Genomic DNA, 27773 nt, shown 5'->3' with positions numbered 1-27773 from the left:
AAAGTTCAGCATTACAAAATGGGCACCAACCTAGGAACACCTAATGAATGTCAATTTGCATTCCCCACCTATTATCACTTCAAATTTCATTGAAGCGTGTACATTAAAAATTTCTAATTACAGCTCTTAGGCCCAGTTTCCATAGATTAAAAGTGTCTGCCACGACAGACTTTTTACTGATCTGGGAAACTCTTCTATACTCAATAAGGGAGATCGGCATAACAGAGAATACAGAGAAAAAAAAATGTCTTTGATAGTACACTCTTCAGCTAAAAATTTCACATTGTTTCTCACATAGCTGACACTGTGGAAGACCAGCCTGGGGATCAGTCAACTGAGACTGTTTTTGTGTTGTTTGTTTTAAACCAGACAGCCCTGTTACGGTGATTAGAATGATTATGTCCCCACCCCAAAGAAACAGACCCAAATTACATAGGGATTTATTATAAATTATGCTAGTTAGCCAAAAAAGTAATTTCCATTTTGCTTTTGGTTGCAGATAACTACATTTGGAATTACCTCATAATTGTTTGGAGCAAATGGGTCAATAGCCCACCCTCTCCCGGGCTGAGTTTCCAAACCTATGAAGGTGTCTTAACTCTGAAAGCTCTGATTCAGATTAAAAAAAAATTAAAACCCACATTTTTTTAAATGTCCACATATTTTTCCCTTGTGCATTGTTGGCGGGATGGCAAATGGTGTGACTGCTACAGAAAACAGTATGGAGGCTCCTCAGAACAATCAAAAATAGAATTACCATGTGACCCAGCAATCCCACTTCTGAGTATATACCCAAAGGAACTGAAAGCCGGTTCTCAAAGAGATGTTCGCATACTCGTGTTCACAGGAGCACTATAATAAGCGAAGAAGGGGACGGAACCCAAATGTCCCAAGGACAGATGAAGAGAGGAAGATGTGATATGTACACACAATGGAATATTATTCAGCCTTAAAAAGGAAGGAAATCCTGTCACATGATGCCACGTGGATAAACCTGGAGCATCAGATGACAAGAAGTGCAATAAGCAAGCCATGAAAGGGTGACTACTGCGTGATTCCATTCCTACGACAAGGTATCTAAAGCAGTCAATCCACAGAAACAGAGAGGAGAGCAGTGGTTGCCGAGGCCGGGGGGAGAGGGGAGAGGGAGCTGTTTAGTGGGTATAAAGTTTCAGTCATGCAAGATAACATGCTGGAGATCTTACGGTGATGTGAATATACTTAGAACTACTGAAGTGTACATTTAAAATTGGTTAAGATCAGGGGCGCCTGGGTGGCTCAGTTGGCTAAGCGGCCGACTTCGGCTCAGGTCATGATCTCACGGTCCATGAGTTCAAGCCCCGCGTCAGGCTCTGTGCTGACAGCTCAGAGCCTGGAGCCTGTTTTGGATTCTGTGTCTCCCTCTCTCTGACCCTCCCCTGTTCATGCTCTGTCTCTCTCTGTCTCAAAAATAAATAAATGTTAAAAAAAAAAATTTTTTTAATAAAAAATAAAATTGGTTAAGATCATAAATTTCATAAATTTCATGTTGTGTAGTTTTTACCACAATAAAAAAAAAAAAAAAAAGGAAGAAAGGAAGGAAAGAGAAAGACCTGTACACATTTCATTTTACTACAGGGTGAGTCTGTGGAAACAAGCCATAGACCATACTGCACAACGTGATCGCCAGCCTAAAAAACCTCAAGGAGCCAAAGATCCATATGAAGGGTTCTTTTTACCTTCCTTTCATGTCACCTCTCCTATCCTGTTACAAAAGTACCGCACAGACTTTAAAGCATGAGAAAAATCTACAGTCCTCATACCCTGTGTCAAAGTTGACGTTACACTTACTTGAAAAATCAAACTGGAATGATTTCCCGTACCCCCCCACTCTTTTTTGGCCCACAAAACAAAAACCCAAAAACCCCCACCAACCTTAGGCCAAAATGAGAAGGCAAATGTTCTTTCATGAAGGAGCTGAGCTACTGAAGGGTCTCCATCCTCCATGTAGAACCCATCTCGGGTTTCATCCCTAGCGGTGCTCATGGAGGCATTGCTTTCTTCATCGAAATTCTTCCCTCTAGAGACAGCTCCTGCTAAGAAATGAGTTAGTGTGCATTACTCACGACCACAGCATCACTGGAGAAGAAGTTTAGAGAGGACAGGGTGAAAAATTTGAATACCACTCGGCTCCATTTTATTGAGTACCTACTTTATGGTATTAGGCATCTTATAATCGTGTTGTTAAAGCTGCTAACGGGCCCTTCGTGCAGATGGTGTTCTCCTCATTTTATGGATGAAGAAGCAGACGGGCTTAGGGAGGTGACATCACTAGTTATCTGACATTGTGCCCGTGCATCTCGGAGGAGGTGGAATGACAACCAGGTCTCTGACTCAAGAGCCTCTCCATGCGATGTGGTCCCGCCCCTCCCGCCCCCACAGCCCTGCCCACAGGAGGGAGGCTAACAACCCACCAGAGCACCAAGCCTCAGCTCCAGAGGGACAGTACGACAGGATGCTTTATTTAGTTTTCCTTTGTGTTGGGAACAGCAACCAAACTGAGACTCACAAAGAACACTGGTTATTTTCAGATTCTACTTCTACCCTTTACTTCTGATTTAAAACTAAAATTAAGCATCATTTGTTTGAAAATAATCACCAATATTTACTCAGTGAATGACCCTTGTCCTTCACGTGTATCTGTCCAAATTAAAGTCATCTGGAATTCTTCTGATACCACTACCATCAAGCTGACCCCTCCTCTTAATCTGGAAATTGTAACACCCTTCTGGGCGTTGAAGTTGCTCGAAATACCGTGTTTCCACGCCACATCGGAGCAAAACGTACGCCTAAGCATAACCTGACACCACCTGTCCAGAGGAACATGGACACAAATTACCCTGAAAATGTAAACAAGAGCCCTTGTCACGTGACAGGAAACCATGGCCTGTCACGGCCGCCCCACTGGGGCCGGGAGAGAGGACCGAATGGCGAGGCATTACCTTCAGGCTGGGAAGACTCTTCCGACTTATCATCATCCTCCAGCTTTTCTTCTTCGTCCTCTTCAGAACCTTTTTCCGAAATAGACTTGGGCCCTGTGTCGGCACCGACCTCCATCCCTTTCAGGTCACTTTTCACAGAGCTCGCCTCGGCCTCACAGCCCTGCTTACTGTCCTTCTCCCTGCCGTCGGTCTCTTCTTCCTCCTCCTTCCCCTCGGGTTTCTCTTGGGCGGTCACGCCGCCAGACTCCTCCGCTTTGCCCTCGCTTTGTCCCGCAGCCTTCTCTTCCTGGGCGTGAGCAGACGGGAGGACGGCAGGAGTCTGGCCAAATCCAACGGCCAGTGGAGTCAGGGAGGACAGGTTACCTGCCCCTCGGTTCTGGGCAAAGTTTTTGTGCGCATCCAAGAAAGATAACTCGGGGTCATTGAGGATGTGATAATCCGTCCGGCTGACCCCGTGTTTAGCAGCGCCGACCAGCAAGTCCCGGTCATGCCTCCCACATTCCCACCACTCTGGCAAATCCAAACTCGGCTGGCAGAGCTTCAGCCTCTCTCCCAGCTGAGGGTGATGAAGAACCTGCTCGCGTATTTTCCGCAGCAGTTCGATGCGGTAGAGAGTTCTAGAGGCACGCTCTTCTGTGATTGGCTCAATCATGGAGGAGAGGTCAGGTGGTTCTGTAACATGAAAACAATTGTATTCACTTGGAAAAAAAACCTGAGTACGCTTTCAATTGTTCACTCTCTATTTTTCACTTTATTCGGCCTTTTACCATAGAACTTTCGTTACAAGAAGAACCTACCATCATCTGGCTTAGTGGGCATTCGACACACTCGCCTACACATGGCCACAAAACAACTGAAGTATTTCTCCAAACTCTCGTCAGACTTTTTGTCAAGTCTGGCAAAGGCTCGAAATTGGTTCCAGTCAAACTGCTGTTTCATGGGGTCAAAAATAACTCCAAAAGTAGATACCACACGGTAAAAATCAGCCTCTTCTCTTCTTGTCCACCTATGAGCAAGAAGACATTAGCTTAAACTGTACTTGAGTAAACAGGCTTAAAATTTATTAATTCTTTTCCCCTTCTCCCCTAACCTTAATGTATGGTACTTATTCTGGGGGCGAGAGACAGACAGACAGCTTTGATGTGCTGAGACTTTCTTTGATCATTATCTGGGACCTGATTCTCGCCTCTTGCCGGCTGAGAAGGGCAGAGAAGAGAGGCGTATACCAGGAGCTCAGTAAAACCCTGCAGAAACTCACTTTTGCCGTTTCTCAGATATTATAGCTTCCCTTTCCGCTTCTAGTGCTCTCACTTCCTCCCGAGGCCGCCGTCTCCGCCGGTCAGTCTTCATTAGAGCCTCTTGCCTCATTTGTTGCCTTTTATAGCTGCGCTGATAGGCAGTAATGAGCCGGCGCAGACGGGTGGTCAGGGTCGAGGTGTTGGGCCAGTAAAGTTGGCCTAACTCAGCATTACTCTCGCTCTGCTTGCCTGGGGAAGTGGAAAAAATATTTTTGAAATGTGTTGCTGCAATCTCGCAATACACAGGATTTTCCATCAAAACAAGATGACTCATTAACATTCAGATGACAGTGTGGGAAAGGGCATCTTCGTGCTCTCATTTTTAAAATATAAATAAAGGATAATATTAGTATGAAACTTACAAACTGCTTCTTTTTTAACTCCTTGGTGGGGGGGGGAGCATGTTTACTCATCAGTTTTACGTAAAGAAACATACTTTACGCCACGAATGACAATATGAGGATGTTTTCCTGTAATGTACTTGGCATACCAATCTTGAACATAAGAGCTAATCACATGATTGCTCGATGATTATTTTACATTAGAGGGAAGGTCAGTATTCTACAAACTTGCACTATTTCAGACACCTAGCAAATGCCCTCCCTACTCCCAAGAGATAGATTTCCAAAGATGTTGAAAAGCTTCCGCTGACCGGTGGATAAATACATGTAAATTACCTTAACCCAAAAAATAGTTATTTCATCAACGAAATTCAATGTTATGAAAAATAAACAAGAATTAAAATGACTCACAAAAGGGACGAGTCGGCGTAGAAGAAACGACACTCACGGAGAAGCCGAGGGCAGACACGTGAGCGATGCCTCGCGGCATAGTTTGCTCTGCTCTGCGGGCTTCTGCGGAGCCTTACCTGTGGAGCGGATCTCCATGGATTCTTCCTTATCTTCTGGAGGAGAATTTGCAAATTCCTTGAAAGCAAAGCAAGAAACAGAATCGTTTCAATTTGGGGTTTCACTTTGCTTTATCTTTTAAGGAGAAGGCCACCATCTATAAAGTTTAACAAGTCGTATATGGGCATATAATATTTTACTGGTGCCTTAAAAGTCAATATACTCAAGTCCTTACATCTATTTCATCCTTGAATGGAGTCCTGGTTGGTTTATATTCCGGGTCTTCATCTTCTCTATCAAATTCTCCCCTGTATCAAAATTGTAAAAAACGTTTAAATCGTACAGATAAGCAACAGACTGAGGGGGCTCGCAAAAGACTACTAGCCTGCCCAAGGCCAATTTTAATTCTGGATTTGACATCAAAGGCGACCCTATCAGGGTTTGAATCGTGCGGTCATGGGGGAAGGGGCTGGGGCGGGGGAAGTGTCATCATTTGGACAAAACAAGCATGTTTCAGATTATCCAGATAATACATTGTGTTTAAATAATCGTTATGACACATAAACAGACTCTCCTGGTAAACGTCACGGAAGTTCAAATCAGACGCAACGCAGTGCCTAGCGCGGTATAAGAACGGAACACTGCCAATAGATGTGACACTGACATAAAGTTTATTAAAATTTTTAAATGTCCTTCTTACCCGTCACCGCCATCTGCTAGCATGTCTGTTCCTCTTTGCTCGGCAGCTATGGCCTTGGCATCGGGCATCCCGACTCGTTCCAGGAAGCACAGTGCGGGGTCAGCTCGCATGGAATTGTACTTCTCGTAGCCTGTGCCATAACCACCGGCCCACAGAGGACATGCACAGAAACAGCAAGAGGGCCATCACTGACAAAAATCACAGCACTGCCCCGGTATACCAAGTTCATCCCTCAGCTGAGACGATCACTTAGGAACCTTGTTTTAGGGAAGCATTCCATAGGACGCTCACCGCAGGCCAGACGTGGGGCGGGGCGGGGCGGGGGCCGGGGGGGGGGGGGGGCCGAGTTACATTTCAGGGATCTCAGCCGAATGACCACAAACACTACCGGAAAAACAGGTTCAAAATAACTGCGAGATGCCTGGGAAGAATTTTGACCCCATTTTCCCCAAGATCTAATTTTGCTTGACATTTAAAAGGCTTCATAATGCTCCTTCATGACCTCCGCAGGGTACTCTGCGTCCGCCCCGTCCTCCTGTGAGCGGCTTCAGTCCTGCAGGAACTCGCACCGCTGGCTGAAAATCCCTGTCTACGTAAGGCCAGCGAACCTGTCTTATTAGGTTTAGGATGATGCATGTCAGTAAGACGACACTGTTCCCTCCATGGTTTTCAAACTGCAATTTGCTTTTTGACTGCCCGAGTTGACTAGATGGAAAATGGCAGATCCCAACAGTGCACTGCGGGAAAATGATTTTTAGGCCGAGCTCACAAAACGCGGCTGCAGTACGTAGGCAGAACAGCACAATTCAATTAGGATGTGTACTACATAGAACGCACCGCTCCTAACTGCTGTAGAGCCGCAAGCCAAACTGTAATCATGAAAGGTTTTATAAGCCATCATTCTCCCCTTTAGTCAGGCTGGGCTGCTGAGAATACCTCCGTGACCCCCAGAGAATTGGGATTATAATCAGGAATCGCTCGCTGTATATATCATGCCAGTTCTGCATCCCCCAGCCTTTCAAAGTTAACAAGGCTGCATCCCACTCAGGGGAGCCGTGAGTTCTCGGCACTGACATTTGTGAAATATTGCTTGGAACAAAGCCCAGGAGGCACTTGTACAGATTAATAGCAGAGGTTAAGCCCACCGTCCACTTTGACACGGGTTGGCAGAGCTAAGCAAGGGGAGCCATGCTTCGAAGCAAAGTTTAGGGAGAGCTATAGGACGACTTGGCTATTATTAAAACAAATATGGTTTGGGTTTTATTTACAGCCAAGAAAGAAATGTTTTCTTCTCAAAGACTCAACAAACATTCAAAAACAGCATCTGATATTTACAGTTCGTATTAGATTTTTAGTAGAGGAAAATGGAAGAAGCCAAGAGTCCTTTGGAACTATCCTCATTAATATTATGACTTTGGAAAAGAGCACGCAAAGAGCTCTAACGACAAAGCCACACAGTCCAGACGTGGTCGGACAGAAACTTCACTTACCGTGTTTGAACACTCCAATTAGGAGGGACTTATCTGCTTCCTTATCCCACCAATCTGTGGGGACTTCCGCATGGAAGGGTTCAGGGATCCACACATCAGCCTCACTATAAAGACAACCGTTCACATAATGTTCGCAACACACGTAAGATTAAAAAAGGATCCCGGGTAACCACAAACACGGTACACGGGCTCACACGCCCCCTTCCCACAACAAGCATCTGGGCGTCGTGGGGGGGGAGCGGGCAAAGGTTAAAAGAAAGGGTGTCGGCCGGTCGCTTTCTGCCGTAGCCAGGAATGAACTTCATCGCACGGGGCCCCGTTTTGAAGGTCACCTCAGAACGCCAGCCATGCAGTGCACACCTTTTTATATGACACGCGCACATCCGCACACGCTTTCCCCGACGACCATCGCGCGCCCCCCCCCTCCCCGCCGTGCTCCCAGGCGCAAAAAAGGAGATGCGGCCCCGAGGGTCCCTGGAGGTGCCGAAACCCAACCGGCGGTGTTTCCCGACCTCCCGGATTATGACGCGGAGGCACAGAGCGGCGTGCGTTTGCACTAACCTTGAGTCGGCACCCTCTAAAATCTTATCTGCCTGGTCTCCTATAACTTCTTGTCTTAGGTAGTACAGCATGCGGACACGCAGCAGGACCCTGGAGAGGAAGACAGAGGGGGGAAAAAGTTCTTCACTTCAGGACTGTTTGCCAACAGTGGCTTTTTGGCAGCTGCTGCTGTTCATCCATCATCCTGCCAAGGCTGATTAGCCATGCTGTATGGTAGGCTTGAAGCGTGACAGATGGTGGCACATAATCACCTCTGTGTGGTGCTTTCTGCTGGCTTCCAACAGGCCTGCCTGGCAACCGCTCGCGCTGCACAGAGAGGGACCGGGCTCAGCCCAGCCCAGGCGCACTTCATTCCGTTCTACCTAGTGCAGCTTGTGAAGTTTAGACACGTACCCTACCACTGCCTCTGAAGTATTGAAGCAAGTTTGTAAACAACTGAGCAGATGGCTTTCAGTAACTGTTCTGCTTCATTATCTCATAAAATTTCCTCAGCTGCTGCCTTAATACCATTTTTGGAAGCACATCAGAAGTTGTCGGAATAAACGAGATATAAAATCTGGTTTTACTACCTTACAATAAACCCTCAATATGGAATGTCAGGTTTTTCAGATTATACAACTTTGCTTCCGAGAAAGGAAGATGGTGATGGGGGTGTGGGAGGGGGTGGGTCCTCACTCTTCTCCCTGAAGGAATATTAAGCATTATTTATTCTTTCTAGTTGACGTTACCTGGAAGCCTAGGCTGTAGCTTAAAGAATAATGGCACAAAGGAGGTTAAAATGTGTCTGGTTCCCTGAAGTTCTTAGTCATTTTCAAGGAGTAAGTTTCTGAAAAGGCTTGGAATTCTAGATACCAGAGTTTCAATCGTGTCCGGATTTCTTCGGTGGCATAAACTTAATTTTTTCAGTAAAGTCCCCCTGGCAAATCCCGAAGGCCCACGTCTACTCTGAATCCAGCATCTCCTGCTGGACATCCCCTGACCCGCATTCAGGACTGGTATTTGACGAGTGCCTAAGTGCTGTCCCCTAGCTGGCTGATCCCATCACTCACTCACAGAGCTTGTTACTGCCCACGTGTCATGTCTGCAGATACTAGCTCATCTGATCTTCACGATAATCCTACGGTGAAGCGGGGCACGTTACAAGTTCCATTTCACAGACGTGAAAACTGAGAGTCACAGAAGACCGGTGACATATCCAAGGTCACAGGGTCACCTTGAGCATGGACCGCTTGGGAGTAGGCCTCCTGACTCCAGCACTGCACACTGTCTCTCAGGACATGGCAAGTGTCCTTGAAAATATCAAAATGACAAATACGGGCAGTTTCACCAAAACAGACTACTCCCGCACACACGCCCAGGTACCCCGTGATACGCCTTCCTCTCCACCAGGTGTCTGCTTCTGAGCACCGGGGACTCTAGATAGACAGAGTGTGAGGCTGTAAATACCTGAGTACGCCCCACGGTAAAATTTTAATTTTTTCGAGAGTTTTCTTTCGATAGGATTAACAACTGGCTGTGCCACACTGAACTGGCAAAAGGAAACTAACAGTATGGCACTCCATGGCTGGCACCTCACTTCTTCTCTGGTTAGAGCCCTTACGGGCCAGGACCTGCCTGGAGAGGATGCTCAGGAAAGGCAGTTATGCGGGAAGCACTCTCCACCCTTGGCCGGATTCTGTTTTTCACCGAAACTCAGCACAGTGGCCATGAGCGGAACGGATTCGCTCCCTTTTCGTATTTTTAAAATGTTTGTTTCTGGGAGGAAGGAGAGCACAAGCCGGAGCGGGGGAGGGGCAGAAAGGGGGAGGGAGGAGGACAGAGCTTCCAAAGCAGGCTCTGCACTGACAGGAGAGAGCCCGGTGCCAGGCTCGAACCCACACACCGTGAGATCGTGACCCGAGCCGAAGTCGGACACCTAACTGACTGAGCCACCCAGGCTCCCCGGTTTCTCTCCCTTTTGACGGAAGACAAAATTTTCTTCTTTGGGAGGAATTTTAGTTACGTGGAGGCTTTCAAGAGCTAACTGTGAGTGTCACCTTTCTTCTAGAGGAAAAATTCGAACCAGTGCAACTGGCAAGCTCAGTGCCCCTGTGGAACACAAGGTGGGCACCAGCAGGACGGTGGTAGGTACCACACGGGAGATGGGCTCTGACCCTAAGGAGTCTGCCCTTGGTAAATCCGACAGACCAGCCTACTAATGAGTCTCCCCAGACTTCATTCACATTTGACCGGCTGTCCCACTAGTGACCGTTTTCTGGACCTGCACCCAGTCCAAGCCCATATATGGCAACGGACTCTCCTGCCCCTTCATCTCCTTTAACCCGAGACAGTTCCTCTGTCTTTGTCTCTTGAAACTTTTGAAGAGAACTGACTGGCTATTTTCTAGGAGGCCCCTCAATTTGCGTTTCTTATTCTCTTACCAGTCACGAACCTCTCCCCACTTTAGGCCCTGAGAAGTCTCGAGGCAAGATCTATCAGGGAGAAAAAGGGACTCCTCGCGTGTTCCAGAGAGCGGACGGCAAGCCTTGCCGGTCTTCTCCCGCGACCACGGGCAAAGAGCACCCTAGCTCCGTCTCACATACTAATCAGGGAGGGGACTCCACAAGAGTCCGCTACTGATCTCAGAACGGGAAATTGAAAACTACTGCCCCTGTCACTCTAGGACCCGGGCACAGGAGCCACTGTTCCCACACTGAATCACTTCACTTCCGGTTTGTGTGCCTCCAGAACTCAGAGGGCTATTGACCCAAAGCTGACATAAACCACAGGAAACAGAAGTTTTCTAATAGCTGTAAGTGGGGCAGCATTTTAGGGAGAGCTATAACGCCACAGCAATAACAACAAAACCGTTTCCGAGGCACCAAAATGGTCTGAGGTAATGGTTTTAAAGACTCAAAAAGGAAAAAATTTGTCAGTCAGAATCTAGTGATAGCGATCAAAGGTAGTCCCCAAAGGCACTACCATATTTAAGAAGGGACAAGAACCACCATCACTGCAAGGCCGGAGCAGCAGGGGCTCCCCGGGAATTATGTCACATGAGGCTCGGGTGACCTCATGGAGAAGGCAGGCATCCGAGGGGGTGGGGGTCACCGAGAGCAAGGGCACTGCCCTCATCTGTTCTGGACTTCCAATCTGGCTCTGCCCCCCTAACTAGCTGAGGCCCTAAGTACCAGAGTCTCCATCTCTTTGTCAGGTAAATGGGGAGGAAAGAAAAGGAAGGAAGGAAGGAAGGAAGGAAGGAAGGAAGGAAGGAAGGAAGGAAGGAAGGAAGGAAGAGGGGAGAGAGGGAGGGAGGGAGGGAAGGAAGGAAGGAAGAAAGAAATGAAAGAAGGAAGAAAGGAAGGAAGGAAGGAAGGAAGGAAGGAAGGAGGAAGGAAGGAAGGGGGGAAGGAAGGAAGGAAAGAGAGAAAGAGAAAGAAAGAAAGAAAGAAAGAAAGAAAGAAAGAAAGAAAGAAAGAAAGAAAAAGAAAGAAAACCAACCAAACAGCACTACTTGTCTCAGACAAGTCAAACGGATAATCCACGTGAAGCACCCACGGGAAGCTGTGCTCAGACTTCTGTGGCTACTTTGGAAGAGAGATACACATTTCTTTATATCCTGCTTCATCCAGGTGAGATCCTGTTGCAGAGCTCTGGGTGGCTAACAGAAGTGAGTCCTAAGGAGGGCTGAGGGACTTGCCCAAGGCCACACGAAGCTACAAGTGGCAGAGCTGTTCGGTGCTGGCCCTACGACCGGTTCTCGAAACGGCAGGCTCAGGGCACGGGACGAACCGCGCACGCACTGATGCTAGTCTAATGTGTGGATCGTTAACAGAGCTCCAAGCAATGACATAAATTCAGATTCAATATTCTTCAACGACATACAATCAGTTTCTGGAAGGAAAGATAAGGAATATGATTCGAAGCTTACAGGTAAGAAAAAAGGACCCACCGACTGAGGTGCTATTAAGCAAAAGATTCCAGGTAAACTCCCCAGTCCCTCTGCTGAAAGCAGCCGGTGGAAGGTGGGGTCATATAAAGCTGACATTAGCTCTCTAACAGGCCTTGGTTAAAACTTACTTATCTGCAACATTCTCAGCAGCATGACTCACAGTCGCGGAGAGGAGCCCATCACCCCAAGTGCCCACTGACAGATGAATGGATAAACAAAATGCGGTGTACGTGTCTGATGGAGTATCACTCAGCCATAAAAAGGAATGAAATTCTGTGGATGAACCCTGAAAATGTTATGCTAGGTGAAAAAAGGCCAGACACAGACAGACAAATACCGTCTGATTCCACTTATGAGGTACCTAGAATGGGCAAATTCACGGAGACAGAAAGGAGAACGGTATTTGCCAGGGGCTTGGGGCAGGGAGGGGAGCGAGCAAGCTACCGTTTAGCAGGTGCAGAGTTCACACGGGCATCAACAACAAGCTCTGCGGTATAGACAGTGCCGATGGGTACGTGGCATTCTGAAAGTAATTAATGCCACTGAGTTGTGCTCACAGATGGCTAAACGGGAAGATTGTGTCGTGCACCGACGACAACACAAAAACCAAATCGGGCATCTGAAGCTATGATATGATTGGCGTGTGACTTGGCACCATGTTTCAAGGAAAACAGTAAAGGGGCGCCGGGGTGCGGCTCGGTCGGTCAGGCAGCCAACTTCGGCTCAGGTCATGATCTCACGGTTCACGGGTTCGAGCCCCACGTCGAGCTCTGCGCTGACGGGGTGGGGCCCAGTTGGGACTCTCTCGGCCCCTCCGTCGCTCGCATGCGCTCTCTTTCTCTCTCTCAAAAACATACGTTAGAAACAAGGACACGTGCTAAAGTTGTAGCCACACAGTATTACAGCTCAGCGGTCAATGTCACACACCCTTTGGCAACGTACTTGTTGCAGTGGTGCTTCAGGTGTTTCTTGTAGCTGTCCTCCTGGAACAAGGCATCCGGGTTGCAACCCGCCAGCCAGTCGGCGTCCTGCACCACCGGATGGGTGCTCTGGGCTTTCACCTTCTTTCCTTTCCTTCCCCTGGGCACCGGGGCCGATAAACCTAGAGTCGTAACAATAACAATCATAATAACAGCAACAACAGCAACAAAAGTTTTGTACAACCCCAATTACAGTGTCAGACTCGGACATTTCCCCACACGTGTGGCAGGGAGATATGGGGTCTAGGTTGTGTCACAAGGGTCCTGGGTGGCTCTCCGGGACCCTGCGGTACAAACGACATGAAGCGGACCTACCAGAATGGTTGACCAAGGCTCGCGTCTGGCCGTCCGCCGTGGGCGTGATCAAATCCCAGATGAAGCTTTTGATATTCTCATCCCCCTTGTAATGATTGAGGCAGTACACGAGGATGGCCCTGCAGATGGTTTCCACGTCTTGCTCAGTGAGCTGCCGCTTGTAGCGCCCGTGCGAAAGGATATCTGTCCACCGTCCCCAGCTGCAAAGCAGATATTCAGCATGTAGACGGTGCCTTTCAGTTTAGATCTGGGGCTTTACTTTCACAGGCAGGCAGCAGCGTTAGGGAGGCCTTGGCCGCCCTGGCAGGCCCTGCCATTTGCCCCGGCCTGGGCCTCTCTGGCTTCTATGTACTCAGTTCCTCAAACTGCAGGGCTAATCCTCACCTTCAGGCCTCGGGACACGCTGCTCTCTCTGCATGGAACTCTCTTCTCCCTGCCCAGCGCCGGACTCTCTCTCTTACCCGGGCTAATCCGCGACGTCCACCCATTAAGTCACGCCGCCGTCTGTGGGACCCCCTCTTACATTCCCCCTAGCCTCAGGAGCGGGAGACAATACCCGAGCTGCCAATTCAAGGACAGACCCGCCGCTGACTCTCCCTTTGCGCCATCTTCCCTGCCATAGTACCCTCACTGTTGATGGCCGCTTCCTCTTGTTCACCTTCCCTGAGGCAGGGCCCTGACTGTCCTACTCATAGGTGCATCCCTGGTGTCTGAGTATCCTACCCAATGCCCCGCCTCCAGGAGGTGTCTACTACATAGTGATGCCTAGAGGGGGAGGGCAGCCCTTTCCTCAAAGACCCGCACTCGAAGCATACTTCTTAGCTTTAGGAGTCATTGATATATCCCATTTCTAAAGCTATCGGCAAAACTCTCAGCTACTAACTTTGATGGTTAGGTTGAAACATACAAGCAGGTGCAAGTAGCAAAGGGCTTAGGGATCTGTCCTGCTGAGACACAGAATGGGCTTCAGCTGAACTTCATTTATTCCACAAGAAATCACTGATTTGGCACTCATTTTGTGTCTGCTAGCATTGCACTCTTCCCCGAGGACACAGAGAAAAGAGTCTCGGGCTTCGTGGAGCTCTAACTGGGGCTCTCTCAGGAGAGGGCTGCTACTCAAAGTCATAAGACAACATGATGGGTGTGATGGAACGTGCAGACCAGACTCTCTGGTGCAGGGCGCCGAGGGCGCCGAGGTGATGCCTGTGCTGATGTCAGTGACAGGAGCTGTTGGGCAGAGCAAGTCTGTGTACTGGGTGTGTGTGTGTGTGTGTGTGTGTGTGTGCATGCTCACACTCTAGGCAGTGGAAAGAACTTCTAGAAAGACAGAGATGAGACAGAGCATGGCACACTGAAGGAGATGAGGCGGTCTATCCCAACAGAAGCCTGAGCTACCCACAGAAAGGACCAATAAGACACATAAGGGCCAGATAAGAGCCCTGTAGGCCAGATTAATAGAGAGTTTGTGTTTATTCTGAAATTAATGATAACCCACTGGAAGAACTAATCAAGAGCAGGATATCACCAGACCTATAGAAAAATTATTTTGGTGGCAGTTTTTTTTTTTTGACTGGAACTTGTCTGCAGTCCCACGGTGTGCTAGAGAACTCTTTGGAGATTCAGGTATCTACCTTACCATCATTCAAAGCACTGGGTGGCGTTTCACACAGATTCAGAAATGAATTAGATGTGGCTCCTGCCTTTCAGAGACATGTTGTCCAGCAGGACAAACACGACACATCTGGAGTTGAAATAACCACCCCTGGATGTTTGAGATGAGCTGGAAGACCTTCAGAACCAAGACGACTGCCTTTGACAGGTTTTTGTAACAGAAAAAAAGTACTGAAAGACTACTATAGTCACAAACTGCATGTGAAGCTAAAACAGGAAACGCATCTGTGGTCTTGAGACTTCATTCTACGTTATTAGTCACCGACAGGTAAGTCTGGATCTGACATCGTTCCTTAAGGGCCAAAGCTGTGCTCCTTCCCATCCACGAGGATCCGAACAACCGTGAGCATCTTTACCAAACAACCCGGGCCCCGTCAAAGTTGCTACAAAGTCATTTGCTTGGCTGCACTATGGGGAGTCACAGAAATCCAGACACAAAAAATACCTTCCCTACGCTGGTCAGAATTTGACATTTAGAATAAAATTCTGTGTTTCACATGAGTCTGACTCACCCATAGACGAGCAGATTCTTCTCAACCCTAAAGCACTCACTCCTCGCGTAACCCTGGGACCTGTCCTGGGGCCGCCGCGGCTTCGTGCAAGGCTTCTCTTCGGAATCACTTTCCAAGTCTGAAAACTCCATCAGCTCGTCTTCTTTCACTGCACTGTACAGCCTGGTTTGCTTCCTCACTCTTGGAGTGTCAATAACCAGGTTGTTCTAAAAAAGACAGCAGATAACTTTAAAACTTCTAAAACAGCACCCCTTGGGTTGTAGTAGATAGGGTTTGAGCAGGACCTCTCACTCACCCTCCCGTTTAAGGCATCAATATCCAATTCAGCCTTCTTAGCCCACTTTTGCCAGAAATTTGGATCATCCAAGGAAATGTCTGTCCTGTTTCCAGATGCAACAAAACTGGCCTAAAGGGGGAAAAATATGCATGACTCTCAGATGCTTTTCTCAGAGGCAAAATGCAAAGCAGTTTTCATTTACTCGGTCAGCCAAACACGTATGCGTTCTTGCACTGTGTGCTACATGCTGCAGTCTGTGGGTGAGGATGAGAGACCGTCCCTCAGGCAGCTCTCTGTCCAGGGGTTTCAACAGATCAGGAAGCAAAAGATGACAGTACAGCGTGATCAGCGGCAGGTAACAAAGGTACGTGCAGGTGCAACTGACATACAGAGGGGGGCCCTAGCCAGGTTCGTGAGGGGGTGGAGGTGCAGGGCGGGCACTGCTGGGACAGAGAACTGGCTCCCCAGAATATAATGCCTGGACCAGGCTGTTAAAAGCTCACAGACCAGGAAAAGCATGTGGAACCGTTCACGACAGAGCATGTGCAAAGGCTCAGAGGAGAAGCAAGGCAGTTGTGTCATGTGGCTGGTGATAAAGGTAGTCAGGGGAGAGCAGCGAAAGGTCAAGCTGGTGAAGCGGGCAGAAACCAGGCCATGCGGGCCTTGCATGTCCCGTTAACGGGGTTCTGAGGTAGCAGGGAACTCTTTCAAAATGGAAATAACCTCACGATGGACACAATCGTATCCAAAGCCACCTGTCAGAGAGATCCTACCGATGTCCTGGGGCACAGGAGGGTAGAACAGGCTACTAAAGTAATTTACACAGGGAACGGCGAAGACTGAAAATGGCTCCGGCAGAAGTGGACAAAAGGAGACAGGCTAGAAATGACTTCTTTAAAAGGAAAAATGAAAGGAGTTAGAATCTGGGTGGATGTGAAGCATGGAGGAGAAAGAAGAGGAGGAGGAGGCCAAGAAAACCCTCAGCAGCCAAGTCTAGCCTCTGAACGGCATCACTCAGGCAAACAAGCAGGCTGCGAATGTGGGCATGTCCACAGGGTGGAGGGATGGGAATGAGGTTCTGCACATACTGAACCTGAGGTGCCTGTGAGGACAGAGAACAGAGCCTGAGAAGAAACTGGAAGACGTGAGAGAGAAGGTGCTGGGTCACAGAGCCCAGAGGAGGGAGCCTTTCAAGGCTGGCGTGGCCGGGGTGACTGGATGTCCGAGCAAAAGGAAGGAGACGGACCCTGATCTCACACCACACACCAAGATTCACACACAAGGGACCAAGACCAAAATGTCAGAGTAAAAACCGTAAAGGAGCAAATCTGTGTGACCTTAGGTTAGACAACACATCAAAAGCACGAATAATGAAAGAAAAAGATGGGTAAACTGGACTTGAATGAAATTAAAGACCATTAAGAAAAGACTAGGAGAAAATACTTGCAACCTGTATTACCTAATGAGAAACTTTTATCTACAATATATAAAGAATTCTTAATATTCAACAATAAAAGACAAGTAACTCTAAAGATTTGAATAGACATTTCCCCCCAAATGATACCCATATGGCTAACAAGCACATAAAAAGATGCTCAATAGCATCAATGAATGCAGATCAAACCAGAGTTGGGTATCACCTCACACTCACTAATATGGCTAGAATCAAGAAGTCAGAAAATACAAAGTGCCAGTAAGGACATGGAGACATTAGAACCCGAAAACACGGCTGGCGTGAAGGGAGAACGGGGCAGTCACTTAAGAAAACAGTCTGGCAGCTCCTCAAAGGGTTAAACACAGAGTTAACACATGACCCCGCAATTGTATTTATGGGATCCACAGAAGAGAAATGAAAAGATGTGTCTGCACAAAAACCTGTTCATAAATGTTTGTAACAACGTTATCCATGATAACCCAAAGGTGGAGACAACCCACGTTTCGTTTTCAACCAGTGAATGCGTAAACAATCCCAATGTCCATTATCAACTGCTAAAAGAGGAGCATCTACGTAAGAGAACACCATTCAGCAAAAAAAGGGAAGGAATTACTGATACATGTTACAACACGGATGAATCTCAAAAAACCATGCTAAGTGAAGGAAGCCAGACACAAAAGACCACATGTTGTATGATTCCATTTTATGAAATGTCCGGAGCAGGCAAATCTATAGAGGCAGCAGATTAGTGGTTGCCAAGGACTTGGCAGGGGAGGGGAGGGGAGGGGAGGGGAGGGGAGGGAGGAGGAAGAAGAGGAAGGGAGGGAGGAGACGCTGACTGCTAATGGGCATGGGGTTCTGGGGAGATGGAAATGTTCTAAACTTAGATGTGGTGATAGCTGCACAAGTCTGCAAATATGGTAAAGGCACTGAATTGTACACTCAAAAATCGGTGAATTTTATGGTAAGTAAATTACATTTCAAGAAAGCTGTTAAAAATAAAGGTGTAAAGTGGGCCTGGGTGTGGATGGGTGGAGCGACCAGCGGGGGCCCTCAGAAGGCGCTCTCAGTCAAGCGGTGGTGACCTTCACCAGAGCTGGTCTGATGGCGGGGGGAGGGGTGCAAGCTGGAGGTCGAAAAATAAGCAGAAAGGGAGACCGTGGGGACAGCGGGTACAAATAACACTCGTGTGGATTTTAGCTGTGAAAGAAGGGTCATGGAGTCGTAGCTGGAGGGCAAACCAGATGAGAGGCTTTTTAAAGATAGGAGTGGCTTGACTGTTGTTACAGGCTATGTCAGGAACCAGGATCTCAGGAAGTATGATGTCAGAGCTCAAGAAGCAGAGAGCATGGGGTCAAGGACACAGGTAAAGGATTAGGCTGGGAGTGGGGGAGCTGACAGGAGGCCAAGGTGAGGATGACAACCAGCGCCACATACAGAGAAGGGGACCCAACACACACACAAAGAACCTTCTATGCATCAAGGGTTCCACGGGGAGTTAATAATTAATTCTTAACTCTCAACTACAAAGCAAATGGTACATGTGCACCTGGTGAGCACTTTATAAGGTCCTGCTTTATGTGAACTCTGTTACACTTCTATAGAAAACCTGCCTCTTCAGGTCAGTTCGCACCTTAGCAAACGTGGAACCTTTGCCTTCAGACTCAATGGTGATAGTGTGGGTTCGCCGCAGGAGAATCTGGTCAATATCTTCTTCGCAGAACTTAGACCCTTCATCCTCCTCATCCATGAGTGCACCGTAGGCCCCCTTTCGCAGAAGATCCTCTATTTCTTTCTTGGAAAGTTGTTGGACCTGTTTTAGAGAGAGGTTTAAAATAATTTAGAATTGAAATGTTTTAGACCACACAAATGCTTTGTTGTACTCCAGGAGGAAAAACCTGACTTAGAAAATGTAAGGGCGCCTGGGTGGCTCAGTCAGTTAAGTGTCTGATATTGGCTCAGGTCATGATCTCACAGTTTGAGAGTTTGAGCCCTGTGTCAGGCTCTCTGCTGTCAGCACAGAGCCCGCTTTGGATCCTCTGCTCCCCACCTCTCTCTGTCCCTCCCAGGCTCATCCTCTCCTTCTCTTTCTCTCTCTCTCTCTCTCTCTCTCTCTCTCTCTCTCTGGAAGGAAGGAAGGAAAGGGGAGGGGAGGGGAGGGGAGGGAAGGGAAGGGAAAGAAGAAAATATGACAAATTAGGCTGAAAATATTGAGGCTGAAAAACAACCTGATGCTGGATAATTTCTTACTACTAGTTACAAAAAGCAAGGAGCCAGAAGGAAAGGAAAGGTCTGGGCAGGTGTGGATTACCCCGTTGGTAGCGTTTTCTCTCCCACTCATGGACTGCAGCACAGCTTTGTCCAGGCCGAGCTTCAGACTAGCCTTGTCAAACATTTCCCTTTCGTAAGAGTTTCTTGTGATCAGCCTGTAGATTTTCACAGATTTGCTCTGTCCTATTCTATGACATCTAGCCTGAGCCTGGAAGAGAAAGGAAATGAATGGCCACCACGGAAAGAAAAGACGCAAGTGTCAGCTGCAAAAGCACCTGTTCCAATAAGCAGAGGTGCAGTACAGAAGGTTACCGTCCTAAGAAATTCCTTTTACGTTATTAGTAAATTGATTACTCTTGGTTTATTGGCCCGATCGTGGAACACTGCCTTAGGGACTACACGGCTTTAATGTATTAGTTTCACTGGGGCTTCTCCATCACAGAATGACTTTGGGAAAAAAAAAAAAAAAGAAAAGAACGAAAGAAAGAATGAAAAGAAAAGAGAGAAAGGGCCTCGGGACGATATTCTTGAGTGTTTACCTGGAGATCATTTTGGGGATTCCAGTCGGAATCGAAGATGATGCAGGTATCAGCAGCAGTAAGATTAATGCCTAAGCCTCCTGCCCGTGTACACAGGAGGAAAACAAACCTATCGGAATCGGGTTTGGAGAATCTGTCGATAGCTGCCTGGCGGAGGTTGCCTCTCACTCTGCCGTCGATCCTCTCGTATGGGTACCTGGAAAACGTCGGGGTTAACAAGGAGGCCTGATACATGGCGACAGGACGCTTGTTTCTTTTTGTAAACGAAGCATTACAATATGGGGTATGTAGTACCCAAATGATATCATTTACCAGAAATAATTGCAGAGCAAATAGCTTTTAGGATAGTTTGGCACATAATCGGTTGAATGCTCAAAAATTAAATTTTATTTTACTTCTTCTCTAGTAAAATAACTTAAGTCTAAAAATAGCTGACACCTCTGGGGCGCCTGGGTGGCTCAGTCACTTAAGCGTCCGACTTCGGCTCAGGTCATGACCTCACGGTACGTGAGTTCGAGCCCCGCCGCGGGCTCCGTGCTGACAGCTCAGAGCCTGGAGCCTGCTTCAGATTCTGTGTCTCCCTGTCTCCCTGTCTCTCTCTCTCTCTGTCCCTACCCCTGCTCGTGCTCTGTCTCTTTCTCTCTCAAAAATAAATAAACGTTAAAAAAATAAAAATAAAAAAAAGATAGCTGACTAAAATAACAAACAATTTCAATCTTAGGTAAGACCGATTCTCCTCTAGTCAAATGAAAGAAATGGGAAACAAAACCGCCATGGAAAGTACGCAGAGTCCTACTCTGGTCACTGACAGTTTTTAGAAAGAGAGGGGACGCGTTCTCCCCACTCCGTCCCCTTTATCACGAATGTCACTTGGAGGGGAAGCGCTTGGAGCCCTGGGAAAGGTCATTTTTTATTTCCTTTTTATTCTCGTGGTGCGGTGGCCTCACCGTCTTTGAATGAGGTAGTCTTCCAGTATGTCCAAGCAGCGCACCATCTGGGAAAAGATAAGCACCCTGTGGCCACCAGCCTTCAGTTTTGGCAGTAGTTTGTCAATCAGCACTAGCTTGCCAGCAGCCTGGATCATCGCCTGGAGCTGAAAATCTGGAGAGTCTGCATTGTGTGTTTCTTTAAACTCTTCCAAAATTTTCTCTTCAGCACCTGCAGAGATTGGACAGCATAACGTGAATACCGTAAAAGGTTTTTATTACTAAAAACAATGAACTTGCTTTCAAAACCCACTGCTAACTGTAGGAACCCAAATGCCACACTCATGTTTATGAATATGAATCTATCCACTTACTAAGAGTCAGGTCTGCACAAAACCATGAAAGTATAAAAGGGATCAAAGTTTTAAGCACAACACATTTAAACATTGGGGGGGGGGGGGGCGGGTAAAAACCACATTTTCCAACAAACAAATGTTTGCTGTCTGTAGAAACTGAATTTCAACAACAGACTGTCAAGCCAGAAGTGGCAGAAACAAGCCACGGGCCAGATACCTACAGAAAATTTGGAACCTAAATTGCTAAAGAAATGAAGAATTGTTTACTAGCTGAATATAAACACAAACAACAAAATCTGTTCTGAAGCTGAGAAACAAGGGAACAGAGGTCTAATAATTACGTTGTCAGGGCAGCGGTTTTTGTAGATAACTGCGTGTTCATACAGCCAAGAGGAGGGCACCGAAAGGGAATCCCTTTTTCAGGATAATTTTCAGAGACTTTTTAGGGGTTCTGAACGCGTATCTCCTATTGCAATCTCTAAATCTCCCTCTACGTTCACGTTCATCCGATAATTTCATGAGGTACAAAAACTCTATCTCGAATTACCCAAAGCTTTTCAAGCTTTTAGAAAACGGCGGCAGCAATCAACCCCGTGTTGCGAAAGGCTTCTAGGCCTGGCCCTCTTTTTCTCATAGCCTCGTGCAGATTTCTGCTTGTACAAAGACTTGGGTGCATCAGAGGAGCCTCGAGAGGATGACACCGTCAGGAGAGAAGCGCTCACGGCTCCCCCACACCCAGACGCCAAACACACACAGGCTAAGCTTGCTTCGACTGCTTAGGTGGCTTAGCCAGAATTAGACAGCACCGGTCTGGCCCCCTCCCGTCTCGGGGGGTTAATCAGGCCACGGCTGCTGTGCTCAGCACCTCTCCCTAAGGATGGGGGTGGGGCCACCCATTCTTTAGAAAATACAAACAAATCCACCTAATGGGATTGGTTCCCAGCCTTCAAGTGTGCCAGAAACTGTAAACTACCCTTCTTACCACTGGTTTTAAACATGTGAACTCACAATACATCAGACGGGTATGCACAAAATCTCAAAAGGGGCTTGAAGGCCAGGTGGGTTAGACCCCACGGCTACTCGGACAGAACCTCTGCAGGCAGCAGCAGATGTAAGACAAGTGCCATCCCATTTCCATCTGAAGGGCACTTGTGCAAATCAAGTTATGGCACAGTCATATGCAGAAATACAGCTTGGTAATTATTAATCAACAGAGAATCTTACTGAGAACTGAATAAAGTCACTTCATGCCTTTACCCAGGCACTAAGGCCCCCGCAAAGCACACTGACTTGCGAGGAAGGGGGCCTGGCCGGAAATGCCAGCGGGGTCGGAGTCACTGGTCTCTCACTCCCTTTTCCACGTGAGCAAGAGGCTAATACGCAAGACTTTTCTCTGAGTGGGGAAAAAATGGGAAAGGTTTTGACTAGGAAAAGGTAAAAACAAAATGCTGTTGAAGAGCATTCGCAGGAATGTTCTTGAATAAAGCTGAATAATATTTTTCAAAACATGACACTTAGAAATCCAGGCTCTAGATTCAGGACAAGAAGGCCCTCAGGAGACAGGGGAGAGGGATTTAAGTCCATACATTACATTAGGTCTTTTTAAAAAGTTTATTCCTGTGCCATACAGTATAAGCTCTTGACAATTCAGAACTAGATTTTACTCCTGATACTTGGGCAGTTATTTTTTTGTCCATATGAAAATTATACTTCGAACCAAAATATAGTACATTACTTAGTTTAAAACAAGCTGATGGTTAACTCAATAGTTTTCAAAAATGAGATAATCACTTTGACAAGTATCAGACATTTGAGTAATTTTAGTAAAAAACTGAAAACATAAATACTTTAGGCAAATTAGCGGAGAAATTTTTTTCATTTTAAATTTGTTCAGAGAAAAGAAAAGTGACTTTCTTGCTTTTTCATTGCTACTACTAATTTCTCATCTTATAAAGAACAGTCAAACTTAAAGTGCATTTGCTCTTACCTGACAAAAGCTACTGCCGAGTTAATCAATCCGGCTCTTTGTTACCAATTCAGGTTCTTAAAGTGGCGGGCAGTTTTAGAAATATCAGCAAACATCTATCCTATGTGATTCCTCTAACGCCATGTTTATCACGGTCAGATTGAAGGAGAAGGAGGTCAGGGAAGGTGTTGGGGAGCAAACCAGTTTCTACCTTCTGAGGTCACAGGCAAATTTTCAAGTTTACCAATTAAGGATCTACCTTGATGTGAGATTCATAAATATCAATCCGAAAATTAATAGGTTATGATAAGCCAAAATACTCTGTGGACACTGCCCTAAATTAAAGCACTGTTCACGCTACGTTTCAAAACGTGTGTTTGCATCAGAGAAACTTGAGACGAGTGTGGAAGTCTTTTCACTTAAACAGATGGTCACTGTGAGGGCAGCGACCGCTCTGTTATCTAGCTACAACAAGAAGTTATTATCTAGCCAATGGTGTCCAGCCACAAACAAGAAATTATTTTCTTTTGAAGACAACCAGAAACACAGTTACTATTTTCTATCCCAAATTCATTCCGCTGTGCAAGCTTCGGCTTATCTTCTGTCCCCTATTCTCTCTACTCCTCCTAACCCCCAACAAGGACAACAAATGACTCTAAGTCACTCCTAACCATTAGGGGACGCTGACCAAGTTTTCAACATTATTTGTACTCTCACATGGGGAACCTAAAACTGGACCTTCCATTCTATTGAAGCTGGAGCCAGGAACACTGACTGCATTTATGTTCCCCGGTTACCCGCTTATCTAAGCAAAAGCAACACCGACCAAGTGCTCACGGTGTGCCCCCAAACACTGTGCTGAGCGCTTAAGATGCTCGCCCACACTGAAAATATTACTCACTTACATAGTTTGGGTTCTGCCGTCAGTTCTAATTCCTTTCCCTGTGCTTTGCTTGCATGACCATGTGTTACCAACTTTGCTTCCAGCTTCCACAATTACAGAAATGTTGCGCTTTCCGGGATCGAACTTTAGCTTGACAACCAATACAAATGGCAATTTAACCTCCACCACTGAAAACTTCCTTGAACCCGCTCAGTGAACACGTGCAGAGTCAGCATCACATCAGTATACTTTCTACTCCGGATTGTGGATAAAAAGATGGGCGGTACCAGCCCCGGGGCAACCTTGGCGAAACCCAACGTCCACGGAAGTTATCTGGGCAGTTGTAACATCGAACGTGCCCGCGGGGTGTGCGCATACATTTCCTTTACAGTTTCTCGACATAAACGCGTGTACACACACCTGCTTAACAGATACTTCGTAACTTGTAGGGACAGAAAAAGCTGACCCCAAGGTGTGACCAATTAGAACAACTGCCGCAGACATAAGCCTCCGAAATCCTAAGAGACTCCTGGTGAACAATGAGTTGTTATATAAGATGATCCCGAAGAGCAATCAGCCAAGGAAGAGACCCAGCAGCTGTGTTTTTTTTTTTTGGGGGGGGGGGACCCCTCCCTCGAAACGTTCAGTGCGTATAATCAGCAAGTAAGCAGACAAGATACACTTGATGGAACTGCGCGTGGGTATCTGACAACGATCGATGACATCAACCCTTTCGCACGCATTCTGCTGGCAGCATTTAAGCTCTTTTGTGAGTGCCTTCCTTTCCCCCCTTGGAGGCCACTAGCCTTCATTTGCTTTCTAGCAGCTATTAAATGCAAAAGTGTGTGTGTGTCACACGCACGCGTGCTTTACTCATACCATCAATCACCCTAAGCCTCAACACCATCTCCCCAACCCAGGAACAGGCTGGTTGACACTCACCATAATGGCCTTACAGGCTCTTAAACACACAGCATTAGTAGGTTGGCAGCATTAAACACAGAGTTGTCACACAGAATGCTCTCTTTCGCGGACAAAGCTAAAAGCGCAAAGCTTGGAAGGGAAGTTCATCGATGTCACACCACAGCAAGGACCTCAGGTGATACCCCGAGACTGTCTTCCAGGCGTGGACCACTCTGTCACTGAATAACAAAAACTTGGGGACCTGAGGTGGCTGACAGGTGCGTAAGCCATGAAAGGGGGGAAAGATTGGAAACTCTTTAAATTAGCTGCCCTTGAACTCCATGGATCGCGGTAAAGATAAAACCCAGCTTTGTTCCCCTGGAAGAGGAACCTAATTGCGTTGCTGGCCAGTTATACTTGCGCACCAACACCCCAGCTGAACTGGTCATCACTTTTCTTTCACCCGTATGAACTCTGGCCAGGTATCCTGGCAGGTCTTTCTGCCTGTAGGTCTTCCTCTGCTCCCTCCCATCTGTTTTACGTGGTGTTGCCAGGTCAAGCATCCTGAATCACTCCTCAGCTCAAACACTAGCCACGGCTCTCCCCTGTCTACGGACTAAAGCCCACATTCCATGACCTCGCATTTAAGCCTCTCCACTGTGGGGGTCCCAGGATGTGTGTCTAAGGGTCACTGTCCCACTGCTACTTACGTGGACTTTATACTCTGGGCAAGTTCCCCTTTGTCTTCCTGCCTCTTTGTCTTTTCTCAGATGTTATTACACCAGTCTAAGTGCCCTTCCTTTTTCTAACCCTGACCGGCAAACTCCCTCCCACCCCCACAGACTTGTCTCAGTGCCACCGCTTTCTCATCGCTCTGTCATCTCCATCCCTGACAAACCTGAAGGCTCCCATACCCTCCAGAGTGCCCCACACATCACAGGCATGCAATATGGACCCGTTGACTACTTCTGGAAGGCTACAAGACGGGTTTTTGCTCAAATCAGTTATAAGACACTCTCGGTGTAGCTAAGAAAACAGGAAGGCTATAAAGTATTCATCAGTAACGGAAACAAACTGTTCTCAAAGTTTTAAAATGACCCCTCATGGTTGATGGGGGGTGGGAGGGAGGGGAGGGTGGGTGGTGGGTATTGAGGAGGGCACCTTTTGGGATGAGCACTGGGTGTTGTATGGAAACCAATTTGACAATAAATTTCATATATTGAAATAAAATAAAATAAAATAAAATAACCCCTCATTCTTAGGGAATAAGTCCTAAAAGCGTCTAGACTGAAACTTCTTCCTATCAAAGTCTCCAGACAGCTGCCAGCCGCCTTCTCCGCCAGCTCCTCCTCAACTCGTCTGATGCAAACACACACACGGAACACACGTGCGTTTGTGTGCACGCACGCGCACTCCCCCTGCCCACACACAGCCAGAAAGTCTCAACTGAGGCTAATCTCTCTTTAGCTGTTAGCACGTTTGGTGCTTTTCAGCCAAGAACACGAACACCTCCTTCCAAGGGGTGAGACAGAGGCAGGGAAGGAGGAGACAGGAGAGCTGAGGTCCCGCCACAAGGATCAGGGAGGGCAACGGTCCTCCGCCTTCAGCCACCACAGAAGGAGGCGTCAAGAAGAACGGGCAGGTGGTGAGACCCGCGTTGAGATGACAGGATCCAGTCACGACTACAACCCACGAAGTCCTCTGGAGGGAGAAAAGGACTCCTGGAGGTCGGACAGTCATTTAAAACGCGCTTCCCGGCGCACAGGCTTACCGTTAATAAGGTATGGGTGATTGCAGCACTTCCGTAGCTCCATCATAGTGTTTAAAAGGTTAGGTACGTTAGCTTGACCACCACCTTTGGAGAGAAATGTGAAATTCTTCTCAAGGATGGCTCGGTAATATTTCTTCTGAATGTTCGTGAGCTCAACCTCAATAATGGTTTCTTCTTTGGGGGCCAAGTTCTTTTCTACATCCTCCTTGAGACGTCTCAACATCATTGGCTTTAGAATAGCCTGGAGTTTTTGCACCTGAAAAAGGACCTTAAGTAAATACTGGTATCGTGATTTGCTTGCATGTTAAAACACATTCTAACATGGGAAATCAGGACCATCTTATTCGTTTGCCGTTCATTTTCATTTGTCAAAGCCCAGCAAGGGGAGGAAGGCCCTAATCTCTCAGCTTGCGTCACAGAAGCGCACGAAGGTTGACTGAGTCGGCGTTAAATGGCCCGTTTCAGCCAGGAGCCCGAGCGGCCAGAAGGCCTGACAAGCACACAGCAGAAAAGAACTCAGTGTATTCCCTGAGCCTTCCCTCCTGTTTGTCTCAAGCCATAGGGATGATGAGGAAGAGGGAAGACACGATGTCATGGGAGTGCTGTGCTTTAGCTCCCTTCCTTTCTGGGAAGAGCTAACAGAATGAGCAAGCCAGGAGGTGCCTACTCCGTCCACCAATAAGCGGGCAGAACATCTCTCTCTGGTTCTCGTTTCTGCTGACTGGCAATAGGACATACAGCTCACAGGACGGTTTTTATTTTAAGAAAAGCAAAACCAACATAAAGCAGACTTTACCCCGAACTGAACCAAGAGGCTTTAAACAGTAAGTTGGAGGGGGCAGGGGCCATAAAGACCAAGATCTCCAGCGTATCTCTATCTGTTTCAATTACAGTCCAATAATGAATACCCACACAGCTCTTAGGATGTATAAAATAACCAGCTGCTTTTCAAACACAATACCTCATTTATTTCTCACAGAAATCCTGTGGGGTAGTTTAAATGAAAATACAGAGAGGCAGAAAAGTAAGTTAACAAGTAGGACTAGAATCCCGGAACTCCGGGGGGCGAATAACTACAAATTGCCACGGCTTCTGACACTGAGCTCACAAGGGTACGTGGTGAAATCACCATCCTGAATAGCACCGCGGTCTCTGAAAA

At 47.2% G+C, this 27773-nt stretch overlaps 1 protein-coding gene across 4 annotated transcripts in view; it reads right to left on the bottom strand.

Annotated features, from left to right (window-relative positions):
- Nucleotides 1-27773, bottom strand: part of CHD7 (chromodomain helicase DNA binding protein 7) — a 189623-nt gene that overhangs the window by 10235 nt on the left and 151615 nt on the right. For 3 of the 4 annotated variants that reach the window (XM_045050025.1, XM_045050026.1, XM_045050030.1), the window contains 18 exons: nt 26615-26870; nt 20757-20967; nt 19810-20005; nt 19311-19478; nt 18633-18812; nt 15583-15693; nt 15288-15493; nt 13105-13304; nt 12752-12911; nt 7879-7968; nt 7318-7421; nt 5828-5957; nt 5363-5435; nt 5148-5205; nt 4240-4468; nt 3779-3987; nt 2982-3653; nt 1915-2075 (listed from right to left, as the gene is read on the bottom strand). In XM_045050025.1, the coding sequence (XP_044905960.1) occupies nt 1915-2075; nt 2982-3653; nt 3779-3987; nt 4240-4468; nt 5148-5205; nt 5363-5435; nt 5828-5957; nt 7318-7421; nt 7879-7968; nt 12752-12911; nt 13105-13304; nt 15288-15493; nt 15583-15693; nt 18633-18812; nt 19311-19478; nt 19810-20005; nt 20757-20967; nt 26615-26870 (3414 nt within the window). The remainder of the gene's footprint in view (nt 1-1914; nt 2076-2981; nt 3654-3778; nt 3988-4239; nt 4469-5147; nt 5206-5362; nt 5436-5827; nt 5958-7317; nt 7422-7878; nt 7969-12751; nt 12912-13104; nt 13305-15287; nt 15494-15582; nt 15694-18632; nt 18813-19310; nt 19479-19809; nt 20006-20756; nt 20968-26614; nt 26871-27773) is intronic. The other variant, XM_045050027.1, reaches the window with a different exon arrangement.

Source organism: Felis catus, chromosome F2 (genome assembly GCF_018350175.1).
Source record: "Felis catus isolate Fca126 chromosome F2, F.catus_Fca126_mat1.0, whole genome shotgun sequence".
Taxonomy (NCBI): domain Eukaryota; kingdom Metazoa; phylum Chordata; class Mammalia; order Carnivora; family Felidae; genus Felis; species Felis catus.
This window is presented reverse-complemented; position numbering and strand designations above follow the sequence as displayed.